At 32.0% G+C, this 26,443-nt stretch overlaps 5 protein-coding genes and 1 non-coding gene across 23 annotated transcripts; 2 read left to right on the top strand and 4 right to left on the bottom strand.

Moving 5' to 3' along the window:
- Positions 1-80: 80 nt before the first annotated feature.
- Caper (RNA-binding protein 39-like protein Caper) lies at positions 81-8,064 on the bottom strand. 3 transcript variants are annotated; one of them, XM_031979316.2, is made up of 10 exons: positions 7,907-8,050; positions 7,746-7,819; positions 7,373-7,446; positions 5,411-5,475; positions 3,884-4,198; positions 3,528-3,735; positions 3,186-3,452; positions 2,931-3,106; positions 2,684-2,854; positions 81-2,433 (listed from the first exon to the last, which is right to left on the bottom strand). In XM_031979316.2, the coding sequence occupies exons 3-10, from the start codon at positions 7,388-7,390 to the stop codon at positions 2,136-2,138; spliced, it is 1,518 nt and encodes a 505-aa protein (XP_031835176.1). In that variant the 5' UTR covers positions 7,391-7,446; positions 7,746-7,819; positions 7,907-8,050; the 3' UTR covers positions 81-2,135. The 3 variants fall into 3 exon arrangements, with proteins under 3 accessions (XP_031835176.1, XP_031835175.1, XP_031835174.1); XM_031979315.2 differs by lacking the exon at positions 7,373-7,446 and having other exon boundaries at positions 7,907-8,064; XM_031979314.2 differs by lacking the exons at positions 7,373-7,446; positions 7,907-8,050 and having other exon boundaries at positions 7,746-7,835.
- Positions 8,065-8,364: 300 nt separating this feature from the next.
- LOC116428072 (uncharacterized) lies at positions 8,365-11,517 on the top strand. 6 transcript variants are annotated; one of them, XM_031979178.2, is made up of 4 exons: positions 8,482-8,602; positions 8,704-8,746; positions 11,004-11,126; positions 11,215-11,517. In XM_031979178.2, exons 3-4 carry the CDS (start codon positions 11,011-11,013, stop codon positions 11,384-11,386), a joined length of 288 nt encoding a protein of 95 aa, XP_031835038.1. In that variant the 5' UTR covers positions 8,482-8,602; positions 8,704-8,746; positions 11,004-11,010; the 3' UTR covers positions 11,387-11,517. The 6 variants fall into 6 exon arrangements, with proteins under 6 accessions (XP_031835035.1, XP_031835034.1, XP_031835036.1 ...); XM_031979179.2 differs by having other exon boundaries at positions 8,523-8,602; positions 11,001-11,126; XM_031979175.2 differs by lacking the exon at positions 11,215-11,517 and having other exon boundaries at positions 8,365-8,602; positions 9,588-11,088.
- Positions 11,518-13,183: 1,666 nt separating this feature from the next.
- Positions 13,184-17,760, top strand: LOC116428101 (putative ATP-dependent RNA helicase DDX43). Its single transcript, XM_031979258.2, has 11 exons — positions 13,184-13,466; positions 13,581-13,866; positions 14,228-14,434; positions 15,361-15,579; positions 15,658-15,784; positions 15,866-16,031; positions 16,103-16,345; positions 16,426-16,573; positions 16,647-16,888; positions 16,984-17,146; positions 17,216-17,760. Exons 2-11 carry the CDS (start codon positions 13,612-13,614, stop codon positions 17,345-17,347), a joined length of 1,902 nt encoding a protein of 633 aa, XP_031835118.1. The 5' UTR covers positions 13,184-13,466; positions 13,581-13,611; the 3' UTR covers positions 17,348-17,760.
- A 137-nt stretch (positions 17,761-17,897) lies between these two features.
- eco (Establishment of cohesion) lies at positions 17,898-22,226 on the bottom strand. Of its 9 annotated transcripts, none has more exons than XM_076366039.1 (9): positions 22,097-22,226; positions 21,362-21,424; positions 21,110-21,280; positions 20,627-20,953; positions 18,994-20,037; positions 18,678-18,900; positions 18,417-18,590; positions 18,146-18,351; positions 17,898-18,072 (listed from the first exon to the last, which is right to left on the bottom strand). In XM_076366039.1, the coding sequence occupies exons 4-9, from the start codon at positions 20,893-20,895 to the stop codon at positions 17,949-17,951; spliced, it is 2,040 nt and encodes a 679-aa protein (XP_076222154.1). In that variant the 5' UTR covers positions 20,896-20,953; positions 21,110-21,280; positions 21,362-21,424; positions 22,097-22,226; the 3' UTR covers positions 17,898-17,948. The 9 variants fall into 9 exon arrangements, with proteins under 9 accessions (XP_076222154.1, XP_031835114.1, XP_031835110.1 ...); XM_031979254.2 differs by lacking the exon at positions 22,097-22,226 and adding an exon at positions 21,805-21,956; XM_031979250.2 differs by lacking the exon at positions 22,097-22,226 and having other exon boundaries at positions 20,627-21,002; positions 21,110-21,956.
- On the bottom strand, positions 22,107-26,243 carry LOC116428103 (galectin-8). Of its 3 annotated transcripts, none has more exons than XM_031979265.2 (8): positions 25,707-26,243; positions 24,625-24,739; positions 24,060-24,151; positions 23,772-23,976; positions 23,491-23,688; positions 23,325-23,413; positions 22,513-22,707; positions 22,107-22,433 (listed from the first exon to the last, which is right to left on the bottom strand). In XM_031979265.2, exons 2-8 carry the CDS (start codon positions 24,661-24,663, stop codon positions 22,280-22,282), a joined length of 972 nt encoding a protein of 323 aa, XP_031835125.1. In that variant the 5' UTR covers positions 24,664-24,739; positions 25,707-26,243; the 3' UTR covers positions 22,107-22,279. The 3 variants fall into 3 exon arrangements, with proteins under 3 accessions (XP_031835125.1, XP_031835124.1, XP_031835123.1); XM_031979264.2 differs by lacking the exon at positions 25,707-26,243 and adding an exon at positions 25,178-25,642; XM_031979263.2 differs by lacking the exon at positions 24,625-24,739.
- On the bottom strand, positions 24,418-24,490 carry TRNAR-UCU (transfer RNA arginine (anticodon UCU)). The gene has a single exon. It is a non-coding gene; the product is annotated as a tRNA-Arg (tRNA).
- Positions 26,244-26,443: the final 200 nt, after the last annotated feature.

The raw sequence follows: 26,443 nt of genomic DNA, 5'->3' as shown, positions 1-26,443 counted from the left end.
GGAAGTTTTAGTGAATTCTCAATATAATATACATTTAAGGATGTTTTACAGGTATGTGAAAAAAATCTACTGCTAATATCTATAAAGCAATAATGTAACTTCTAATTTATTACTAAATTGTACATTGTGACTCGTAACCGTTTAATCGATATACAACGCACACGCGTTTTTCTTGTCTGGTATGGTACTAGGAATGGTACCAGTGGACGTTGTTCCTTGTTGTACAAAATAAATCTATGCTTTACAAGATGAATGACTAAATAAGAGATACAGAGCCAGATAAGTCTTGTATTTATATTGGAAAAGAAAGAATATAATACTGGATTATGAAAATATGATACGAAACAATGAGACAAGAAAAACACGCTTGCGTTGGTGGATTCGCGTGGTATCAGAAGTACAAGCACGTACAGCATTTTCGTGATGAATCTTGAACCTCGAAAAGTAAAACAATAATTACAGCTTTGTAGAATTTTTATAAAACGTACATAGTAGTTTTACCTCAGTGTCTTTAAGATAGCATTTGTAGTCTAAGTCAGATACATACAGCGAGTGATTAAAAAATAATCTTTGTATTCTATTCTACAGTAAGAAATGAAAATCTTACACACATTACAATCACCCAAATTATCACGTATACAAACGAACAAATATCGGAGATTGCGCATTTACATTTGTATACTAGAAAAGGATCCACGTTATGTATCACATTAATTTTACAGTATAATTTATCAAAGTCTACATCCACACTTCAGTGATACGAAGTTAATTTAATATTTGTATTTATGAACGACTGGTATTACTTTACAAAATATTTTGTACAATTTAAGACAATTGATTCTCCATTAATAGAGGCCTGCAGGATTAACGACAAAATGTTAAATATACTACTATCATCTAAATCATTGTCCCTTCTTTTGACACATTGTATAGCTACATAACAACAATTTTAACTGACCGTGGACCAAGCTTCCTGCGTGACTCATGAATTGTTTAGAAATCTGTACTTAAATAGAATTTTTTCTTAAACAAATACTGTGGGGTCAAAATTCGTATTTCTTCTGTGTAATTGAGAATGTTGAAGACGATTTGTTTCTCTGACGGTAAGTTCCACAAAATGATGAACTCACGAACACTGTGATTACAAGGCCATTACATATATTATATAAAAGAATATATAACAATAGAACAAGAGATAATTAGAGCCTGAAGTATTAGCTTCCCACCGATTAATATTGTTTCAACAGTATCAACATTATTAAAAATGTTCGTCGCTATTATCACTATTGTTCTTAATCATACAAAAAAGGCGTATGTGTTGTGTATATATGTATATATATTAACGACGACATTTAGTGCCTGCAGACCCCTTGTTTTCTGGACTATTATACGAATTTTCTTGGCAATGTAATAATCTATATATTTCCTAAACAAGTAGTCTCAGCAAATTTTTTAAGTCGGATAATAGAATTTCAGAGAATATTCTATATTATACGCTTCGTATATACCACGACATTTACCATTTTGTTTATTTTTATTAAAACAGATTAAACGCCAAAATTGGTTCGTTTACGTGAGGTCACAAATCTTAATGGACAATATTAAGTAGCCAGTTTTTCATCGTTGCGTTGTACAAATAACAATAAACTTGTTTAAAAGTACAATGACACGTGGATACGTATGCATTATATTCACAAATCATTGTATGCATTGCATTAATAAATAACTATTTTTAAGGGTCAACTTTTTTGTTTATATACTAAATGTGTAACACGTAAAAGATGTAATGAAGATCATTCTTTTGTATTGTGTGTCAGTTAGTCAAAATTATAGATGTATAAATAGAAAAACATGTGCAAATTGAAAATTTGCATTGAATACTCGTTGATTGACATATTGTAAGATATTTATCGCGTTTAAATTGAAACAGAAGAAAAACCATTTCCAGTTCTGAACACGTGAGTGACAACACGTATCACGATACTATTTTCCCATGTTCTGTTACACTGACGTGTAAATCAATCGATATTATTACAGTAACAAAATTTTCCTCTTTCTATGTTAATATATCGACAAGAAAAGATGTAATACTATAAGAATTTACAAGTTCGTACAGTGCTCTTCGGTATTTACGATCACATTCCTCTTCGTGGCGCGCTTGGAACCAACAATTGTAAGGCGGTCATCGCATCCGGAAATAGTGAATGATAATTTACAACTGGTACATACGCGGCAGTGATTACACGACCAGCAAACCATCGACCGTGTAACGAGTTAACGGCTGCTACCGCCGTCGCAATTGATGGACATTTTACGTACACGTTACCTTGAGGAGAAGCTTGGTCTACGTAGACGTGTAATACGCCACCATGTTTGTTGCATTCTTCGATCACGTCATCGCGAATTTCTTTAGCCCAGTTTGGATTTGTCTCGCTGAAACAAAATGGTGTAATTTTCTCATGTTCCATTCAACTCCCTTACATTAGCATGTTCTTCCATAAAGTATAATGTGTCGAGTTATCAGTGTTTGACATACGTACATGTCAAAATACGTACGACACTATTTTAAAAGTTAACTTCTTTTATATAGCATATACGTTCCCCCAACGAAAAGACGAAAATTCCAACGTTGGGTCTACAAATATGCACCTTTAAGCTATTTAAATTAAGTATTGTAACTTACTTTTGTGGGTCAAACATATTCGACAACATGAAGCATTGCGTTGCAATAGGAGGAGCAGCTTGTGGTGGTGGCTGCGGCGTAGACATAACAGGTGCCATGTTTAAAGCGTTCGCAGCTGCAGGAGGAATTTCAAGTCCAGTTCCTTCTGCTAACTTGAACATTAATTGCAACCTACACATATTTTAAACATAATATTAAATTGCCGTCATTTAAACAACGTTTTACAATAGACGAGAATTTTTTTTACCTTCCAGTAGCACCTAAATCAATACCACTTCTGTCTAGTTCGTCGGTATCGAGTAACGAGGGTCCTTGTATCAAATCGGTACGTTCTGTGACATTACCAACTTTCATAGGTCTTCCAGCAAGTTCAAAGCCATTCAATTGTTCTAAAGCTTTTTTTGCGTCATCAGCATTTCTAAACTATAAACATATAAATTTAGGATTAGAGGAAGTAACACATATATGATACGTGATTTATTTAATGTTTATCCATACGTACAGTTAAGAATCCATAACCTTTGCTCCGGCCAGTTTCTGGATCCATAATCAATTGAATATTGTCAATTTTACCAAAAGGTTCGAAGATGCCACGAAGCATATCTTCGGTAATGTTAAAATGAAGAGATCCAACGTAAAGTCTCATAGGTCCCGTCTGACCTTTTGGCATAAGATTCGGCATAGAATTGCCCATACGATTTTTCTCGGCTTGAGTGTGCTGTACCACTATAGGGACACCAAGAAGCTTTTGACCCGATAGCCCAAGAGCCTATAAATAAAATAAGCATAATACGATTGCTGATAATAGTCTTTACACAGTATACTACTATTTTTACTATCTTACCAAAGTAACGCTTTCAGGATCCTTAAATTCGACATAAGCTATTCCCTTAAATCTTCTAGTTTTGTTGCACGTGATAAGCCGAACATCTTGAACTTTGCCAACACTGGAGAAAAATTCTTCTAAATCCCGCGCACGTATACGTTGACTTAATTGCATACAAAATACTGTTCGGGCGTCCCGTTCTTCTGGTGTTAATTCATCGTTCCTACTACAATACAATAAAAATTATAATAAAGTAGGATAAAATACACTATTAAAAATTACTTCTTTTTAACGAATTGCGGTTTTCTGGAGAAGTAACAAGGATATTTCGATAAATCCGTTACATAATTTAATTATTACCAAACAATGCTTACATTCCAAGCGGGCTAACACCTTTTCCAAATGGAGGTCTTGCTCTAGGAAGTGTAATCGGTGTAAGTGATCGTTTCCTTCTTCTATCTCGATCTCGGTCCCTGTCACGCCGATCCCTATCTCTGTCACTATCTCTGTCTCTATCGCGATCCCTTCGATCTCTTGATCTTGATCTTCGTCTACGATCGCGATCACGATCACGATCACGATCTCTGTCTCTATCACGATCCCTGTCTCTGTCTCTATCACGATCACGACGATCTTTTTCTCTGCGATCTCGTGATCGGGAACGGGAACGAGAACGATGTTTACTCTTTCTAAAAATAAAAAATTAAGGGAAAATTTTAGAACACAGAGATTTAATACAATTCATTATTACATATAATGCATTCTAAATAAATGTCGTTAATCAATTTAAATTTCGCTTGCGCAACATAATTTCAGTATTACAAAATAATTTTCACAAAAATACAATATTTAAGCCTGCTACTCGAAACCCTTAATGGTAAGAACTTTTTTTTTTAAGTTAAATAACAAGTTTGTAACAATCAGTCTTTGTGAACATAGGAATTTTGTTAGTTCTTTTTAATCTCATGGAGCTTTTAATAATGTATAATTACACCTCTACACAAAATTGTACTTAACACTCTGTGAAAAATAAAGTAGAAATAATTTAGCCCCTGTTTGCAAACACAAAATTATTACAAAATACTGTTCTTAATCTCATCCATTTTTTATACTTAGAATCTTTACCGATGAGCACTTACTATATTTCACATTTGTAACAGAATCTGTAGTACAGATATTCTTCCTAAACACTTACCATTTTTGGGTTTAACCTTTGGAATTATGAAAATAACCAGCATTTACACTAATTGTATGGGGTCTATAACAAAGAGAATATAACTTCAAGTAGCTATATATGTGCGCAAAATAACTGTTTTGATATTTTGATAAACAATTAATTGTAAACTTTACTTTACAATGTATGGTTCGGTCAAAGTCGATGTGGCGTTGTTGAAAAAAGTACAGTATTGGAAACAATACTACATAAGAGTACTGGATATCGAGTTAACTTATGTTCGATAAAAGGATAAATATAAATTAACAACTTAAATTTCATTAAAATAGTAGCTTTGATTGGAGAATATTAAAAAAAATTAAATAAATAAATAAATAAATAAAATAAAATCCAATTCTCTTACTTTCCCCCTGAGTTTTATATACATATTGACTTAAAGAAATGAATTATTACAGTACAACAAAATATTCTTAGGGTGAGGTATAGAATAAAATAAGAAAATGTCTAACTGTATTTCTAGATTTAACTTAACGTTACACGATACTTTGTGCTCTCAACTAAATGTACATAAACGTACATTACTACGATAAATACAGAAGATAAATGGATCCTCTTAAAAGTTTAAAAACTTAAAAGAAAATAATATTGGCAAACATATACATTATGGAACACAGTAACGAGCACAAAGCATTAGGTAATATATTTATAACATATCAAACATACTTACCCAGATGTTTTACGGCTAGACCCATTCTCCTTGGAAGATTTGTCTTTGGATGAGGAGTCCTGCTCCTACGAACAGCAAACAGTTGAATGCCATGCCAGCCAGCCGATGTGGCAGGGACGCGCGAACAAGGGGACAAAAAGCAAATCATAGAACGTTAGTAAATTTTGTAACAACAGATTGTGTACAAATTGTACAATTAAAGTCTGACAGTAGTATCAGAAATAAAATATATTGGTAATAAAGTTCTTTCTTCTGTTAATCTTTATAACCATGTTGATAACTCTCCTTTGAGTATTATATTATATTATCGAAGATGTATATGCTGCTGAACGATGGCGCACTCTTGTGCTCTTTCTCTTTTCCAGGTACATTATATTGGTCTCTGGGAGCTGAGATGGGGAGACAGAGAAGAAAAAGAGAGAGAGACAGACGGGGTGAGCTTAGTGTCGCGATGCCTCGCGCACACCTGACTCAAACTTACCAATCGTTTTATCGGGTTTTAGGAAAGCATTGCAATCTTGGGTTGAGCATGCCTTGGTCTTAAACTACCAATGGCCAACCACACATCCCTTTTCTTCTGCAAAAGAGAGCCCTCATCAAAGACAGTACGTTTTTATTGTAACACGAGATGTGAACCCTAATTGCTAGCCTACAACCCCTCCATATATATTGAATTATCTATCTCTATCCATGTAAAAGGAACAAAACGATCAACGATCATTTGCAGCCTCCAGTAGATACATATTGCGAGATAACTCTATCGTATAGAGAAAATGTTTTGGATGATCAAAAGACACATGAATTTAATACGCTGCATTTATGTGATGGGAAGATGATAATGGTATCAAATATAGTAATGATATTGAGATCAATGATTTATATCTGAAAATAATGAATGATTTTCTTAAAATTCTTGATTATAAAGAATTTATAAAACATTTTCTCATTTAAAAAATGTAAAGTATTATCCCTGCTCGCCAATTTACCATGCATTTCATTTGTAAAGCACTAGTTTCCAGTTTGTAATAAACAATATTTCATCAATGAAAAATTAGAAAAATTGTTAAAACAAAGAATACAGTAAATATTTTGGTGATACTTTATCTTTGGTCTTCATGATGAATACCAGTTTGAATAAGATAACGATATTACTTTTTATTAGCATTGTATCAATTTTATCTTAAATATTATATATACTACTGTATAGAAAGTAAACTCTTTAAAAATTATGATAGACCTGTTTTATAATATGCGATGAATATCTTTTTTTTTATGTTTTTCCTAAATAATATAAATATTTGTATTAATTAAATATGCTTCCCCATTGGTATAAGGCTATATTGACATTTCATTTAGCTTTTAATATGTCAACACTGTTTTTTCAAAAAATAGTTAGCATATATATATACATATATGTATATATACACACACACACACACATATTTATATATGAAATAGCTGAAGCACATGAAAAATCCCTATAAATTAAAAAATCAACGAATGCTTTAGTTTTAAATGTTACAGAATATTATTATTATTATTATTTTCCTTGACAATGCAAGAAATATGCGTAGAAGGTATTTTTTTTATTATGAGTATTATAATCACAGTATATACAAATTTATATATGTGATATACTTTTGAATCGCTCAGCATGTTCTCCCATACTTTTAGGCATTTTATAAAGATAATAAGCAGAGCATGGCACATGGCAGAACAGCACCTATTGATTCACTTTGCTTTTACTTTCTTTCTTTACATTATTACAATTATAAGACATCCATCCACATGTCTGTTCCTTCCCTACAGTCATACATAGATGACAATAGCAATTCTATCTACGTCGTGAAAATAATAAACTTTACTTTTTCTGTGAAAGTAAAACTTAAAGAAAAAAATGAGAATAAAGAAAGAAAAAAAGAATTAAGTAAAAATGATGTTAGTGATGGCTTTTCTTAATACCTCGTATTTCAAGTGCATTCTAGGAACTCGCTGCCGAACATCCTACGAGCGCGAGGGTACATGTTACGTACCATCTATAAGTACAGAAAACGGAGGTATTGATCAATAGTCGGTATGAAAGACAAGGGTGTACTTTGTTCTACATGTATATACAGGAAAGTAAGGACGGACGTTTCTATTTTTTTTCTTTCTCGAACGCAACAAAACTGAACACATCCAGAACAGCGCACCACCGTAAGTGGATTCTGCGTGCGTCGAGATTAGATTAGGCTTTATAGGATTAAAAAAAAGAGAGACAGGACCTCGAGGGAACAAACCGAGACATAAAAAAAAGAAGTGAAAGAAAAGCAAAAAAGAAAGAATTAAGTCTTACCCCTTTTTTGTATGGCGCCTCCAGCATTGCCTCGACATCCAAATCCTCCGCCATTACGAGAGTCGGAGAGTTTTCTGAAATACCACGCATTAGCACTGCATAAACTAAAAACGATTGCAATGTTCGAAAGAAATCAAATGTGAAGATATTGTGTAACGTACAGACTAGTGAGTGTTTTTAATTATATGATTTTGAACGTCTGAATAATTATTTAAAAGCGTGTAACGATCAATAACGAGATGCGTGAATCAGAACGCAATCACACGCCACGCAATGACCAAAAGAAAATGGAAGAGCGGATATGAATGAACGAACCTGGCGCCATCGTTACCGGAAGTGATTGTGTTGAACTGTTCTGCGAAGCAAAATATATTTTGAAAATTATAATAAGATTTTTTTCATTTTCCCAGATTTCTCATTAGTATTTTCATTATCAATTCATACATTTTTATTTATTAAATTCATGATGAACTTTATTCTTAAATAATTACAGTCAAATTGAAAGTAATTTCTAATACAAGGGTGCTAAATCGGTGCCTGCGGGCACTCTAGTGACACTCCCCTCCAGTAGAGATAATGGGGAATACTGTTTCCGAGTTACTAGCGTGAGGGGAGTAAGTTAGCACCTCTGGAATACTACTACCTACATACTTATATAACTCACTTATTTACTATGCGTTTAGTAATTTCTTGGAATACAACGCTCTCTATCGGAGAAATATTAAAGCGCGTTTTACACCGTTGACGTATCCTTCCAGAATGAGATTTAATTTTGTCTTGGGCATACGTGTGTGACGTAACAATCTGGTGCAGTTTGCCTAGTGGCCATTTTGTTTTCAATCGCTCGACTGATTAAGGTATTTTATATAAAGCTATTTCGCGTAATAATAGAATATTTAGGCGACGAATTACTCAACAAAGTTGTAGATTATTAAAAGTTGTCATTGTACTTTTGTAGGAATTCACTTAGATACAAATTTGAAGTACCTCTTTCATTTTGGGTAAGGGTTTTCCGTCAAATTCCGTGTATCTTATTCCTAATTACCTCTTACCATTCTTTGCACTACGTGATTCGTTGTGAATTAATCATATATGTATTAAGAGTAATTATGTTTCTTAATATTTAAAGTAAAAACTTATTATTTGAAAAGGGGCAAAAGCATTCATCGTTTCATCGAGGATTCAATTTTTTATGATATTGTCGTATTGAATGTGTTCAATCAATTTTGCGCAGTTTTAATTCCACGAATCTTTGTTGTTAATAAAATAAACCCGTTTTTAATCAATAATGTCCTTCAGACAGTGTGCTCGAAATATCTATTAAAACAGTGACTCTAAGAATTATACTTTAAAGTATACTGTTATTGGTTAAATCGATTGTCATGAACTATGTATTTTAAAGTATTGTTGAGAATGTAATACACATTTTTTATGTAACAGCTATTAATGAAAGTAAAATACAAATTAATTATATAACAATATAGAATTACATTTTATGATAAAAAGATTTGTAAAAATAAAATGTTATAATTTTGCATAAATGATACACAAGTAATTGTAATACAAGATAGGATGTACAATCAAAACTGGATTTTTTTGTTTATGTAATAAGGTATGGTAGGACATATCCGATGCATAGGATTTCTTTCTATAATACTGCAAAATGAACTAAATCCAGATTTTGATTGAACTGTTCTTGTTTGAATGCTGATAAAAAAATTTGGTCTCTCGCCATAAATCCGCTTGTCTCTTGCAAACGCGTACATTTAAAACCAATCAGATAAAGGCGTAGTAAGAAGAAATGGGCGGTGTACTTATAGAAGGCAGTTTCTATCCTTGTAGGTGTCCATCTGTCCATTCAGCCTGGTGAGAGAGGCACTCAAGCGCAACAATGGATTCAAAACGGCATGAACGTGGCTCCAAGTCCAATACAGACTCACCACCTGCTCCACCTTCGCCTCCTATGTATAGCGCATCTTATACAGCATACGATGGCTACAAAAACAGAATGTCGTCGCGTCGTTCACCATCACCTTTGGATTATAGAAGCAGTAGAACTTCCAGAAATGACTCGCCACAGGACAGACGTAGAAGAAGACGCAGTGGTTCAAAATCTCCCCCGAGTCGATCCCATAGACGATCTCGGTCATCGGACAAGGACAAGGATCGAGACAGGGACAGGGATCGATCACGAAAATATTCTAGAAGAGATAGATCCAGATCTAGATCAAGAGGTAGGTCAAGATCTAGAGACAGAAGGCGCAGCCGTAGCCGTAATAGAAGCAGAGACAGACATAGAGGCAGGGAAAGCCGTAGATACCACAGAGCACAGTCATATGAATCGGATACACCTGAAGATAATATCGACACAACTGTGCAGCAGCCAATTGCTCCTCTACAATCTAATGCTTTTAAAAATGATGGTAGCTTTATGGAAATGTTTAAAAAGATGCAGGAACAAATGCAACCAACGCAGAAACCGACGACTTCTGTTTTAGAAGAAAAAAGTGTAGTTCCCCCACCATTAATGGTAGGAAAGAGGCGAGGAGGGAGGATTTTAAAAACTGGAATGGTTGCTAAACCAAAGACTGAACAAACTGTTGAACAGCCCAAGGATGCTTGGTCGCTGTACATGGCTGAAGTGAAAAAGTATAGAGAAGTTTGTTGTCAAGAAGAAGACAACACTAGACCACTGGTCAAATAGCTGAATTCGACTTTACATTTCATACTTTGTTATTCTGTTTCAACTGTAATGAATGTGCTTTCAAAAGATGCTCTATTCCTTATGACATTTTCATGATTGTGTTTAAATGTAACAGGATGGTTATTTACAAGGTTTAAAAACTTTGCTTGTGCTCAAAATATTTTAAATTTTGATAAACTTTGAATTTTGAATACTGTGTTCCATTATTTGGACAAGAAAACATACAACTGAAAAGTGTAAATGCAATAAATCCATATTCTTTTTCAACTATGATATAAAATGTACAAATATTTTAGTCAGTCGTTATAAATGCATTTTATCAAATTATAAAATAACTGAACATAAGTACCATTGTTAAGCATTATGAAATTGGGAAACACCTGTAGCGAAGAAACAACTATTATTTGTGATAGTGTTAAGTGGTGCAAGAGACAAATGGACTACAGCGAGAGACACATATAGAGAGTTTGCCTTTGGGGACAAAAGGGAGGGTATAATATGTATTCTCGTTCAATAAATATAGTAGATTAAGTAACTTGTAACTTGTTAAGCAGCAACAAAATGGTCAAATTCTCAACTATTGGATCTACCGAATTATCTGACCATAATAGATCGAGTGATCTCAAGCCACAAACAGTGCCATACGATCCAAGATTTCCAAATCAAAATCAAACAAGGTAAACAAAAAGATTAGTTAATGTTTTGCTTTATTGTAATGACTTGCGTTCAACGCAAAATTACTTATTTATATTATTTTGAACATAGATACTGTTACACTAGCTATGTGGACTTTCATCGCTGTAAAAAGCGTCATAGCGAGGAATATGAAGCTTGTCAATATTTCAAGAGAGTTTACAATACAATGTGTCCCACTGATTGGATAGAAAAATGGGATGACCAGGTTGAAAGGGGAGTATTTCCAGGAAACATAGATTGAACAGGGGCATTACTTGATGTATGCCACATCCTTTAGTAATATTGTTTATGCGACAGGATTTTGCATTTCATGTGTCCTGTTTACAAAGTAATAAACATTGAATAAATAAAGAATAGTCTATTGTCTACCAACTTTCATTGGGTATTCATTTTCTTAAGTTAAAATGATGTCATTCATTGTCGTAGTCATTCTATGCAAATAAAATCTAGGCAAGAACAATGTTCATTATTTTATTAAAAATAAAGAAACATCGTTATATGCTTTCAATAAATAAACTTATTATTCCTATATATTGCGTTTTTTAATAGAAATTGGTGAAACTATATAAATACAGTATTTTATAGTCGTAGATTCATTGTAGGAGAGACGAGATCACAGTAAACAAGTTCAGATCTTTTTAGATTACTTGATGTTAGATTTCGTATCACACATAACTAATAATTGACATTACCGAGTAATATCATTTTGTATAATCACAATTTAAACAAGTTTTTTTACATTTTTTCTCAGTTTTATTTCACAATTAATTACTTAAGCGTTTACTTAAACATTCAATATAGTTCAGTAGCCTACTAAGTATTCACATGAATACTTCGAACTATCTGAAACAATTAACCACTATTCATTGCCCTCTAGTGGCGAAATTAAAAAGCGTGATCATACTTCAGTTCTTCGAGATTTGGAACCAGTGCGACCGAATAGGGGAAATTGAGGGGTATAGAATTACCCTCCCACTGGCGTTACCGGATTAGTCACGTGACATTGTGCACGTGCAGGACACAGCGATACGCGAATTCGATGGCCAGCCGGCAAGCATCGTTTGTGTCGAGTAGATCACGCCACTTAACCCCATTGAGCGCCGGCCCCGCAATAATGCGGATTTCTGGATATGACGAATATGTAATTAAAATGTACTATTTTACGAAAATGTATAATATTTTGAATATTTTTTTTAGCTACTCATTGATCAGATACAAGCGAATGAATGTTTGGGCTAAGTGGCTGATACGTTACCGGCGCTCAGGTTTTAAATGTCTCTTAAGTCGCCGGCGTTCAATGTGTCAAGATATGTCAGACTGTGCATACTATAGACGTTTATTTAAAACGATGTCAATTTCTATATATTTTTCCGTTGTCAACACAAACTTCGTTTTTTTTTTCAATATCTCTTTTTTTTTTCTCGCGTTTATCTAAAACAACGCATACACGCACGCTACACCCATACATATGCACGCACACCCATGAAGTTTACATCAATATTAACCTACACGTCTACAATACAATGAATTTTTCTGTCTAATGTTCTGAAATACTATCAAAAATGCCCCATTAGCGGACTCTGAATCAAACGGTCAACTACAGAACTATATAAAACTGCAACATGGAAAGTGTGTGTCTTAGAAAGCCAATTTGTACAGTATTATCGGCTTTAAAAATTACGTTGTTGTCGAATTTGGAGAGTTAGTTTTATAGGAAATTTATTAAGGCTGACAATGAAAACGTACGAGCGATTCGCTTCCTTAATCAGCGTGCCTCTTGAGGTTGTCAAAATTCAAATTCAAATTCCAAGTTGTGATGCTAGAGGGAGTTATTGGTGGATCCTTATAACTGTCTCTTGGGTATTTATATAATTAAAAGAGTAGCATAATTTAGCTTAAAACTGGTAGACATAATTAATAAATTATATTTGATTAATTCTTTATATAATTATAACTACGATTAGTTATAATTATAATACTCAACGATTATAACAACAGTAGATTTCATATTATAATAACGACGATCCATTTCATAACATACTCTGTCGGTATGAAGATTCTTCTGTCGCCACATGCTTCCTGACAGAATCGAAGTCTAGAGGGGGTAGGAAAGAGGGGAGACAAATCAACCTGGCTGTACTGTTTGGAACGCTCTTTTATTTTCTAAACATTCTTGTATTGTGTTTAGTTTGGCAATGTCAGTGCGAGGACGTATTACACAGGAAGAAACTGAAATCTGTGTATATTATTAATATTTCAAAATTTCAAAATAATATACATTGGAATTAGAAGTGTTTTTACTTTTTTCTATTTAATTACAGGTACGTACTTTGTATTTGTAATAATATCTAACATTTGTATTAACATTTTCTAAGAATTTAAAATTGTTTTCTTTCTACTACTCCGCTTGTAAAAAATAATTCATGACATTTCAGTACTTTTCTTCGTATAAACAATAACCGCAAAATGAATACTAATCGACTTAGCTTTGGAAATTCGTCTCACAACTTTAATCAAGGTTCAAGATATGATAATAGGGAAGATCAAAAGAAGAATAATTATTTCAGGAACGAACAAAGTAAACCTGTTCACTATGATAATTATGACAGCAGACCAAATAAGCTTACTATACAAATTGATACAGATAAAGTTGGAAAGCTAATTGGTAAAAATGGATACAATATTAGAGAACTACAAGATAAAACAAATACAAAGATTCACGTAAGTATTAGGAAATTGACATTAATTTTTTAATATTACAGGAAAAGTATTAAAAAGATGTTTATAAACAAAAATACATTAGTATGCAAAATTAAGAGAATATTAAATTTTCAATGAAAAGTTGTTGATATTCAAATTGTTAGAACATTGTAAGAAGAAATTATAAAATATTTCATATTGACTCGTTTAAAAATACAAAGTTTTTATTTTTATAACCTGTAGATTATACAACAAACTATGAATTGTAAAGATAGAAACTTTAGTTTTAGAAACGAGTTTTAGAAAATTCAAAATTATAGTGAACTTATAATTCATCTACAATTCATCTATTAGAAATTAGAATAAAATTATTTTGTTATAGATTGATCGATCAACAGGAAATTACACTACTGCTGTAACTATAATTGGTTCAAAAGAAGCACAAGATCAGGCTAAACATTTAATAGAAGAATCATTTAATGATTCTTCATGTTTATCATCAAAAATGGATGAGCACTGGGAGCAACAAACTAACCAACCACAGATTGACTTTACTAACTTTGACTGGTCTCAAGCTAGCAAAAAATGTGTAAGTTTATTTTTTACTGTACTGCCAAAAATCTGACGAATCTGATTTGGTTAAAATTTTACATATGGGTCCCTTTTAGATACAAACAATATTTGCGAAAGGGATTTTTGGCGATTCCGAAGCTAAAGTAAAAATGTTGTGAAAAAGCATTTTGCCATTGTAATATCACTCTCTACGTTATTTTTGGAAATGTTTGGGAACATTGTACTTAGTGAAAGTTACAGGTAAGGGATTAAGGTGTAGGAAAACAAGCATATTGTGAAACATTTGTCGTCACTTTTGAGTTTTAGACCCTAATACCGCACCTCATACCACATAGTCGATGACGCTCAAACAAAGACCCAAAGCTACTCTTTGTTACCTTAATGTATGATTCCCGTTATGAGTGGATGTAGTATTTCATGGAGTGTACAATTTTTCACTGGCAAAGGGTTGCTTTAGGTCTTCATTCGAGCGTTATCGATTACCTGGTACAACGCGTGGGTTTATGATGGATTAATTATTATTACGCCTTAATCCCTTACCTGTGATTTTTACTAAGTACAATGTTCCCGAACGGTTTCAAAAATAATATTTCAAAGAAAGTGACAAGTTCTTATTTTGGCTTTAAAATTGCTAAAAACCCTTTTCGTAAATATTTTTCGTATGCAAAGTGAAGTTATTGATAGAATATCAGAACATAAAGGTTTCTGAAGTGACAAGAACTGACACTAAAATGAGAAAGGCCTTTCTTTTTGTAAAATTTTGCATCTTAACTTTCGTATCGCCAGAAATCTTTTTCGCAAACATTGTTTACATGCAAAGTGAAGATATTTGCAAAATTTCAGCCCCATCAAAGGTTTGTCAGGTTTTAGGAAGTTTGACCTTATTTTAAAAAATTGTTTATAACTTGATTGTTTTTTTACGTGTATGATAATATTTATTAGGATGAATTTCAACAAGAAAAGTGGTCAAAACTTGCTCCCGTTATTAAAAACTTTTATAAAGAGCACCCAGAAGTTGCAAATATGACGAAAGAACATGTAGCTCATATTAGACAAATAAATAATAATATAGAAGTCAGGTATATGTTTGATGAACAAGAGAAACATGCAGAAAAGTTTGATATACCCAATCCTATTGAAACATTTGAACAAGCTTTTGATGTAAGTAAATAAAAAGATTCATAAAGGAATATTCAAAAAAGGAAAAGATATTATCATAATAAAAATTGTTTATACTAGTCTTATCCGGACATACTGGAAGAAATAAAAAAGCAAGGCTTTACCAAACCAAGTCCAATACAGTGTCAAGCATGGCCTGTTCTTTTGAGCGGTAAAGACCTTATTGGCATTGCGCAAACAGGCACAGGTACGTTATTTAACTTATTAAACGCTATTCAAATTTACTGAATTCAGTGAACAATTCTTTTCATGTTAACAACGCGTTTAGGAAAAACATTGGCATTTTTACTGCCAGCTTTAATTCACATAGAGGGTCAAGAAACACCACGGTCGGAGCGAAACGGTCCTAATGTTCTTGTTATGGCTCCAACAAGAGAATTGGCGTTACAGATTGAAAAGGAAGTGAATAAATATTCTTATCACGGCATAAAAGCGTAAGTAACAATTTTCATTGCAACACCTTTTTTCTCATATGTTATGTATTCAAAGTTGTATATAATTAAAGGGTATGCGTGTACGGAGGAGGTAATCGAAAAGAACAAATCAATTTAGTACTAAAAGGAGTAGAAATAGTGATTGCAACTCCTGGTCGATTAAATGATCTCATCGAAGCAAATATTTTAAATATTTCATCAGTTACATATCTTGTGTTGGATGAAGCTGACCGTATGCTTGACATGGGTTTTGAACCACAAATTAGAAAAACTTTGTTAGATATAAGACCGGATCGTCAAACAGTTATGACAAGGTATATAAAGTACATTGTATGAAAAATTAGAATAATTGCCCATGTTGCAGAAAATACAATACCACTTTTTCACATTTTAGTGCTACATGGCCCCAAGGTGTGAGACATCTGGCGCAATCTTACATGAAAAATCCAATTCAAATATTTGTTGGATCTCTTGATTTGACTACTGTACATACTGTAGTACAAAAAATTGAAATAATCGATGAACACGATAAAACGAATCTGGTTAGTATTAATATATCAGTGTAATTAATGTATATTGAAGGATATAGTGCATTCAATTTTTCTATTTTAATAGATGTATGAGTTTTTCCGTCAAATGGGTCCAAAGGATAAAGTTATAGTGTTCTTTGGAAAAAAGTGTAGAGTCGATGATGTAGCAAGTGATTTAGCCTTACAAGGTATAAATTGTCAAAGTATACATGGAGGGAGAGAACAATCTGATAGGGAACAAGCATTGGAAGATTTAAAAAGCGGAGAAGTTCAAATACTTCTTGCAACGGACGTTGCCAGTCGGGGAATTGATATCGAAGACGTTTCGTACGTTCAGTCTTTTATATTATTGTACAATTTTATTCATATGTATTTTTTAAACATTTTGTACACTTTAAAATACACCTCAAATTATTTTTCAGACATGTATTAAACTTTGATTTTCCTCGAGACATAGAAGAGTACGTTCATAGAGTTGGTCGCACTGGGCGCGCTGGACGCACAGGAGAAAGCATAACATTCATGACAAAAAGAGATTGGTCTCTTGCCGGAGAACTAATTAATATTTTAGAAGAAGCTTATCAAGTAAGTTAACACAGAAGTCTACATTTGTGTGATAATTTTTTCATAAATGGTAATTTAAATTTTTTAAAGGAAGTTCCTGTGGAATTATATAATATGGCTAATAGGCATGACGCATGGAAGAAAAAACGTGCGCACGAAAAACAGTTTGAACGATCAAATACAGATGCTTACTCCAACAGAAGGAATAATAGAAGATGGTAGTTACATGGAAATCCTGCTAAGTTTATTATTTAAAACCATTCGCAACGAACATTCTGTTTTATACTTTTTTATATACATTATAAAGTTTTTCATTTCGCATAAAAAAATGAATTGCGTTAAAAAAAACATTCCAAAAAATTTACTTTGTTTCTTTACCTTTATTTTTAACTGTTTTCGTTTTTTAATATAACTGTAAAATTCAATTTGGTCAATTTATATTATAGAATCCGATGCAAATTTGTAATGAGTTTAAAACAATATATGATATGAACAAATAAGAATAATATTATCGAATAATGGTATGCGATATGTTTTAAAATACGGTTACATAAATACAAGTCCATACCATAATATCAGTATTAATACAATTTCTTTTCTATTTTTTTATGTTTTGTATACATTGGAATTATCGTTAAAGTAATATGCTTACTTTTTCAATCATTCGTTCATACAAATAAAAATGCACATAACAAATAAATAAGTCTATGTAAAAAAGGTTAAGATAACTATTAGTTATTAACTAGTAAGATAAATGAATGGTACGTAATGATTTGAGTTTCCATTGCTTTATTAAAAAAAAATATAAAATTTGTACCAAATTTTAACTATAAACTTTAAAGTTTCGAGTTTTGGTATACTTTTCAGCAAATATTTTTCCATTCGGTGTTGGAATTGAAAAGGCAATATCGTCCAAAGACATAATGTAGCCATAATAAAATTCAGCTCTAAAATTATTAAGTAAATATTATACAATAATGAAATCTAAATGTAAGTTTTACAAAAATAAAAATTTAATACCTTAATATATCAACCAATTTAGATGCAATGCCTTGCCTACGATATTTCATATCAGTCCATACAACATTTATACCGCACTTTGCAGGTGTACTTTCTGCTGTACAACAATCTAATTCCAGTAATTCAGGAATCATGCGATATGCAGTATCTATATGTTCTGCAACTAAAACTCCTAAGATAGTTTTATCCCTTACATATAAATAGATCTAAAAATTAAAACATGATAGAACATATATATAGATAAAATAGAAAGAAAAATATCAATACTTACTCTTTTGTTCTCATAATCGGATAGTTTTGTGTCAGCTAATCCTAAATCTCTGTCCACATATGCTAAAACATCTGCTATCTTGTTCCAATATTGTTTTGGATCATTTGGTTCTACTAAAATAACTCTACTCATTGTAAGAGGATCATTCATAATTACACGTTCTGTCTTCCATCCCTAAAGTAAGAAACTAATATTAGTGAATTGTTCAATGTATTATTTATATGTATTCTCTACACCTAGGTATATGCATACGACATATACCGGAAATTTTAAACTTTTCTTATTGTTGTGATAATTTAAATGAGCATTTTCATCTTCTGGATCACCCATTTGATATACAACACCACACTCTGTACATTGTGTTGCTCCAAAACGTTTTTGTCCTGCATCTAATTGGTATTGATTTTCGTTACTATTTTGTTTTATTGATAATTGCCAATCTTTCGTATGTTTTGTACTATCTACTGATTTTTTACCAATATCTCTAAAATAATAATTATATTCATTTCGCAATTTCAATAATCAGTGACAAATATTTTGGTATAAGTAAATACGTTACAAATTTAATGGCACTTACTCGTATACTTTATTAGAACAATAACCTTTGTTAAATAATGGATAGTATTTTGATTCATTCTTCTTTACATTATTTTCATTATCATCTAAAGAAATACTTTCAACTGTTGATGGTGTACTAATATCTTTTATGTTCATCGTGGAGGTCATGCTACTAAGCTCACTTGCTGGAGACATAATAACATCTTTCAAAATTGCTACTGGTTTTATTGGAGAAATATGCTCAAATTTTCTATTAGTTAATACAGCCATTGTATCATAGTCATCATCTGCCCAATCATCTTCCAATGTTTTTAATATATTAGCAACTTCATTTTTCCCTATAGTAACTTCCAATTCTGGTTCGTCTACTGCCAAATCAGTGGTATCAAATGAAATATCTACCAATTTTGGGCGTTTATGCGCTTGAGTGATAGGTTGTAAGTTCTCTTTATTTAATGACATTTCACCATTTGATGTTACTTTTAATTTAACATTATTATTTATTGTTACTATAGCTGAATTATTTCTCTTCAAAGATCTTTTAATTTTGAAAAAACGCTTATTAAGGTCAATTTCTGGTGTAGGAGATCTTTCAATTGGCATTATATCGGATGTTTTTGTATATTGTATTTTGTCCACTTTAAGCAGGTCACTCTGTATATTCATAACATTTGATGCAGATTCCATAGTACCATTTTTTGTAGTTTCAGTTCCATTATTTTTTGTAGTAACTAAATTAGGTTTTGCTTTTGGTTTTCTAATTCCATGTGATACTCCACCATTAACTCCTCCTATTGTGTGTCTCTTCATGGATTTTCTGCTATGGTGCATGTTTCCTGAAAAGCTTTTTCTTTGTCGCTTTTGCTGTGATAATTCTTTGAAAAGCTGGTAATTCTTCTTTGACTCGTTGTCGGATTTACTATAAAAACTATCTGTACTTAATGTTAGGCTTTTTATTTTTATTTCATAGCTATTATTCTGAAACAGAGCTGCTCTAGCCCTGGGTACTGTACAATTTTCCTCTGTCATCGAAATTCTTTTTAACTTCTTTGGAGTTCTTACACTAGAATTTACAATTGGTGAAATTAATATAGATCATGAATCCAATAACACTGTGGAACAAATTTTAACCTACTTTGCTTTTTACAATAACCACTAGGTGATTCTTATAGAGTTCCTTACTCTAAATACGAATCCGTAAACCAAACTGCTGGGGCAAATCTAGTTTTCGAAAAAACTGGGTTTTTGTAAAAACGGTCAAATTTTTCAGAAAACCAAGTGTTACATGAGAACTAAAAACGATAGGCAGTTAAAATTTGTCGCAGAAAATAAAGGAGACTTGCCCGAATACGTAGCTATAAAAATTTTGAATTTTTAATAATCAAAGTTTAAAAAAGGGTAGATGCATATACTTTGTATGCATTCCTGTTACATTTCTACGAAAAATGGATTGGCTAGCACAAATTTGTTATGCACCATTGGATTCTGCAGACATTTCTGAAGAGGAACTATAAGAATCACCTAGTGGTTATTGTAAAAAGCAAAGTAGGTTAAAATTTGTTCCACAGTGTAATAATTCCTTTCATTGTGGAATACGTTCATTTGTATCCTTTTCAAAGGCAATCAATAGTGACTTATCCCATGATACACACATGATTAACAATGAAGATGCTTGTTTAGGCGTTGCAGATGGAGAAAGAATTGAATTTCTTGGAGAACTATTGCAACTGCTTGCATCCGTAAAAGCTAAAGGTGACATTGGACCCAAATCAGATTCTTCTTCGGATAAGCATTCATTTCCTTTATTATCCTTTGGAGATATCTTTTTCATGCATTTCTTGGATGAACTTCTAGCAGATCCGAATAAACATTTTTGAACTCTGCATGGAGTATACAATGTATCCTCTGACAAGGAATCCATAAGCTTGTGTTGATTGTTGCAAATATATACCTTATAACTGCTACAGTATATAACTGATCTTTAAGACAGTAAGTATATGTACAAAAAGGAAGCTAGATTCAGAAGCGCTTAACATAATTGAAAATTATACATTTCAGAATTAAAAGGTTTAGTGAACTGCTATGAATAAAAATGAACAAAAAGTGTGATATTTAATTATGGTAAATAGACTAACCTGAAAAAGTATCAAAATATAATTCCTGTGGAATCCGTAATGCGAAAATATTTCCACGACTGTTTATTTCTATCAATTTTTCAAATAACTCGGAGCAAATTTAGTCACAAATTTATTGCCATGTCTCATCTGTGTACGTCGATCAAAGTGATAGAAACAATATGAAATAAACTATAAGGGAGAAAAAATAAGTTACGAAATTACTAGAACATAAATCAAAACCGTTACAAAATTTTCCGTTCCTTTACGTACTCTGCTTTCGCGCTTTTTCAAACATCTAAAACTATATGAAACAGAGGCTACAATATAATATCTCTGAAATAAACAAAAATTGTTTAGTGGTGCCACTTGATGGAAAACTGTGGTACTAATCTGGAGTATCATACACTTCCACCAAATTTAAAAAATGAAATACACTAGAGGTGTCGAACCATGCCACTCTCAAACTAGTGATTCTCGATCAGCGGTTCCCCTACTACAGGAGTATTTAATTTACTCCCCTCACGCTAGTAACTCGAAAACAGCATTCCCCTAATGCCAGTACTCAAGGAGCTGAGACTGTGTATTGTAAGCAGTTCTATGAGTGTTCAATTCAACAGGTAGGTATGGAGAGGATAACTTTTCATTAAGGGAGTATCACTAGAGTGCTGTGGGCACTGATTTAAACACCCTTATCCTACTAAGTACTTACGTACCTTTACTTTAGGAACTGCTCGAGATTGTGTAATACGTCAGTACCTTTATGTACTTAAGTACTGTAAGTCACAGGCACTCTAGTGACATTCCCCTCACGAAAATTTACCCGTTCCATACCTACGTTTACCTGTTGAATTGAACACTCATACAACTACTGACATACACAATCTCGACAACTCGTTGAGTAGAAGTAGTGGGGAAACGCTGTTTCCAAGTTACTACTAGCGTTTCATAGCATATGCTACTGTATATTAACTCTTAACGGACCGGAAGTATTTCAAGTTTACTTACCGTCAAAAAATACTGTAACGATTGATATGATTTATTTTCGTGTATAAATGTTTACAATATACACATATAGTACAAAATTATTTTTGGCAATTTCGATAATGTAAATACTATGAAAGAAAATAAAAAAAATAACAGGTTTTTATTAAAACGGATATTAAATCGTAAAATTTCTGGTGCGAACGTTCAGTTAATTATATGAGTCATAGCTAATTCATGAAGTACAATGTCTCCAGAAATTCTAAGGGTATCGACGATATTCGGTTGTAATCTGTGTTTGAATTCACCGATCATTTTGTCGCCTAACCATATCGAAAATGCTTCGCATTCACATCGAATTCTATTAAACAGAAACAAACAATTGAATATTTTGTTTTTCTTTTCTCTTATCAAACGTAAATAAAAATGGGAAAACGTACGTTAAAAGGAAATCACGACCGGGCATCCAGGATAAATGTCCTTCATGTCTTTCCTCGTGTTCCCACGAACCATTAGACCAACAGTTCATTACAACGTAAGGTGCGCTACTACCATACAAAAACCGTGGATTTAAATGCAAAGCAATTATAGGATGAGGATAAATCATTTTTCCTTTCTGTAGATTTACGTAAAACCTGTTAAAAATTAGACAAAATTAAATTACTGTGAATAATGTAAATTATTATTTCCATTTTAAATATATATTAGAAAGACTGTTCCGATGACCTTGACCTTGACATAGTGGAACATTCTAACTGTTCGTAATGAAAAACGAATTTGAAACGGAAATTAATTGTATAATAAAATTGATACATGTCATAATATTTTAATGCTAACGTAACAGGTTGAAATTATCTTGAAATAACTATCTTGAACTTAATTCAGGAATAAGTTGGGTTAAATTAGGTTAAATTATTTTGGAGTGGGAGTGTGGATGAATCCATTGGACTGCTTCCACTCCCATGCACTTTACAAGTATTTTCTAAAAACAAAAGTATGTGATGTACATACAATGAAAACGTTCTCTTTCTGCTCTTAAGATACAGAAGTCCAAAACATTCACTTGAAAAATGTTCTTTTTTTAATAATTAATAACTTTTTAAGGAATACCAAGGGATAATAAAAATTCCTTGAGAATTACTTGGGAAGCGTTTCTGACAACATATTACAAGATCTAGGTTATCGAAATAGCATCTTCTAATGCTAGTTTCTTGGTTAGATAACACGTTTTTTTATTAAATGAAAAACTTACGAATGAGGAAGAAGTTTCAATCTTCCAGCTATAAATAGTTTAGTACCTACTTTGAATTCACTTTCAAGATCCACCGTAATTGGAACTCCCTATATAAAGAAATTATTAAGCTTAATCTGACTAATACTAAAACGTGTAAGAATAATAAAATATTAAAAGAACATACAAGTAAGTCAATAAGGGGTTTATCGACTCTTAAACTCAAAAAAGTATTTGACTTGCATATTTTTGAGTCAGGATAAACGAACATTTCAAGCTGTCGATATCTAATGTCTTCTAATGATCCATTTATTTCGACACTAGCTGCATCCTCTAAAGGCATTCTGTACGAAAATGCACAGAAATGTTCTCCGTTCACCGCTATCTATAAAAAAAATAAACCCAATTGAAATAAATTTTTGAAATTTTTAAAAATACATAAAAATCAGGCATTGATGCAATATTTGCCTGAAATGCATTTGCAGTGCAAAATATTAAAATATGAATATAAGAATTCCGTCGAAAAGCTGTTTGGCTGGCAGGAGAACACGTTTCCTCCTCCTCCCAAGATCCTTTGAATTTTGTATTTCGTACAACATATCCCCTATCCAATCGTGCATTGAAATGTAATGCAATATTACCTACTGTTTTGCATAATATGTTTACTGAAAATCTATAACAAAAGTATATAATTACATGATAAATATAAATAGTATGTTGTTTTTATCTAATAACGTTTTTCTAGTAGTAACTTACCTCAATGCATTCGGAGGAATATATCCTGTAATTACAATAGCTGATGTCGGTTTAAGAGGTCGCAATGGAAATGGTTTTGATTCATTCTGCAACTGAATATATTCGTGTTCGAAAAAAGACTCATTTCAGAAATAACAAAAATACAGATACTTTGAGTGCTATTGCTCAATATTTTTATAGAAGATAATAATTATTATCATTACTATCATTTATTAATTTATTGTATTAATAATTTATATATTTTGTAAAATATAACAGTAACTTTGGTAAGTATTGAATAATAATATCGTAAAAATACGTGTGTCCCAACAACATCGACTGATATATATTATTCATTCAGTGGGCAAAAACAACATATCATCCCTTGCGGGGATCGAACCCGCGACCTTTGGATTAGAAGTCCAACGCGCTATCCTCTGCGCCAAAGGGACTACGTGCATCGAACTCATTTACAGTACTAATAACGTACAATAACAAAACTTGACAATTATATTTCCATTTTTTTATCTGCATAACGTATATTTTATAAATATGGATATTTAAAATAAGAGCTGAAACTGCATACATAAATGATACTTAAAGTTGGAATTCGTATCCTCGACATTAGCCTCCATGAAAATCATTTTTCTTTCCGTGCAGCCGTTCATCTTCATTTTAATACAAGATAATCGTTCGCGCACCTATATATGTGTATATATAAAGATAGGGTTTCGATATAAAAACAACATTGTTAAATGTATAAAATTTGTAACATGAAATGAAAAATAATATTCAGAATGTGTATAATTACAAACTATCGATGCATATATTCGCTACGAAATCATTCACTATTGTTTAACCTGTAGACATTCTCTTGTCAGTGCATTAATTTCACAATACGTTTTTCTATGTATCGACTAAAATAAATAAAAGCGCTGCATCTTCTGTCAAATTTTGATCATGTTAAAATGAAAGAGAATTTATATAAAATTGAACCACATCGTAACCCCAACAGACGCAATAGTTAAACATGTTTAGAATTCGTTGTATAGAATATATTCTTTTGAAGTATTGAAACAGTTCTATGCAAAAGGTAACATATTTCTGAATGTAAAACATCGAAATAATATTCTACAAACTTGAAACTATTCTTCACTTGACAATTTGTATGAACAATATATAGAGAGTATTAGTAAGTAAGTACTTATGTAGATATATGTATTGTTAAAATTTATTTTAGAATGTATTCATCACTTTACAAATGTTTGGTTTTTTCTTAATAACTCGTTAACGTACTTATATTTAACAACATTCCGTAAGTGATTGTACATTTAATTCTATTTTGCTGGTCATAATCTGATGCATAATACTAAACATCGAGTTAAATTTAGATATTTAAAGCTTGCAAGACTAATCGTTTAATTAGTTAATACATTATATGATATGGAGCAATAGAGAATACAACGTTATTTATACGTTATAAACGTGCACACGTCGACGCGTTATTGTTAAAAAATGTTATCTTGTGTGATATAAGCAAATTTTCTAAATGTATTGCTACTTTGTGTCAAGGAAAGGTTAGGGACAAAAATACGAAACTTTTCAATTCATAAATCTATGTTCGTATTCTCTATGACCTAGATTGTTATATCGTCGATCGATACTCACTAATGATGTTGTGTCCTCGTCGACAAATGAAAATTCTCGGCGAGCATTTTCTCTTGTTTGCACAAAAATTTCATTTTCGTTTACAGACATGATAATCTTGAAGAGTGATTTATTGGAGTATTACCCTATTTCAGATTCCGTGTGTGTGTTTGTGATCTTGAATGAAAATGTGTCAATCAATTCAGTGTACACTTATTGCATGGGTGAAATATAATTTTCTTTTTGTTGTAGTTAACGATTATCTTAACAAGCTTTAAAAGTTCTATTACATGCACATGTAGCCATAGAAAAACCATGATTGGTTTTTGCAAAATTTATTCTAAAACTTGGCAATAAGCAGTCTTAAAATACTAATAAACTTTAATACAACATAAACATTATTAAATATATAATTAAATATTGTTAATAATATCATAATAATGAGTTCAAGTTTATGATAAAAAGATCAATAATTCTATTTATTTCACTAGAAGTATCCGACTTGATTAACAATTATTAAATTCGTCTTCTATTCTCTTTTTCAACTCTATAACAGATACTTTATTCATATGTAAAAAAGTGTGAGAAAAATAACTTTTGATGTATTTATTAACAATCTCCTTCGACTAGAGTGTTCTCATTTTTGTTTCCCTAGAAAATGAAGTTGTGTTAGCTAGAATGTAGGAACATGGTAAGTTTTCATCATGGATTCAGTTTTTTTTTCTTTTTGTTGATTAGTTGATGGTCATTACCAACAA

The sequence above is a fragment of the Nomia melanderi genome, chromosome 3 (assembly GCF_051020985.1).
Source record: "Nomia melanderi isolate GNS246 chromosome 3, iyNomMela1, whole genome shotgun sequence".
Taxonomy (NCBI): Eukaryota; Metazoa; Arthropoda; class Insecta; order Hymenoptera; family Halictidae; genus Nomia; species Nomia melanderi.
Note: the sequence above shows the minus strand (reverse complement) of the source record. Positions and strands in the feature narration are given on the sequence as shown.

Bases quoted from the DNA above. Each gene is read 5' to 3' on its own strand.
- LOC116428072 (XM_031979175.2), top strand. From the start codon at position 9,637: ATGGATTCAAAACGGCATGAACGTGGCTCCAAGTCCAATACAGACTCA.
- eco (XM_076366039.1), bottom strand. From the start codon at position 20,895: ATGGATTCCTTGTCAGAGGATACATTGTATACTCCATGCAGAGTTCAA. The intron at 18,901-18,993 runs GTAAGTGCCATT...TTATTATTTTAG, and splicing joins TGTTCTAATAAAGTATACGA to AGATATTGGTAAAAAATCAG. The intron at 18,352-18,416 runs GTAAGTATTGAT...TTTAATTTTTAG, and splicing joins CCGATTATGAGAACAAAAGA to ATCTATTTATATGTAAGGGA.
- LOC116428101 (XM_031979258.2), top strand. From the start codon at position 13,612: ATGAATACTAATCGACTTAGCTTTGGAAATTCGTCTCACAACTTTAAT. The intron at 13,867-14,227 runs GTAAGTATTAGG...ATTTTGTTATAG, and splicing joins AAACAAATACAAAGATTCAC to ATTGATCGATCAACAGGAAA. The intron at 16,889-16,983 runs GTACGTTCAGTC...ATTATTTTTCAG, and splicing joins ATTGATATCGAAGACGTTTC to ACATGTATTAAACTTTGATT.
- LOC116428103 (XM_031979263.2), bottom strand. From the start codon at position 25,796: ATGTCTGTAAACGAAAATGAAATTTTTGTGCAAACAAGAGAAAATGCT. The intron at 23,977-24,059 runs GTAAGTTACTAC...CTTTTGTTATAG, and splicing joins ATTCCTCCGAATGCATTGAG to ATTTTCAGTAAACATATTAT. The intron at 22,434-22,512 runs GTACGTTTTCCC...TCTGTTTAATAG, and splicing joins GGTCGTGATTTCCTTTTAAC to AATTCGATGTGAATGCGAAG.
- Caper (XM_031979314.2), bottom strand. From the start codon at position 7,835: ATGCGTGGTATTTCAGAAAACTCTCCGACTCTCGTAATGGCGGAGGAT. The intron at 3,453-3,527 runs GTAAGATAGTAA...TTTTATTTATAG, and splicing joins ATCCTGAAAGCGTTACTTTG to GCTCTTGGGCTATCGGGTCA. The intron at 3,107-3,185 runs GTACGTATGGAT...ATATGTTTATAG, and splicing joins AAGGTTATGGATTCTTAACT to TTTAGAAATGCTGATGACGC.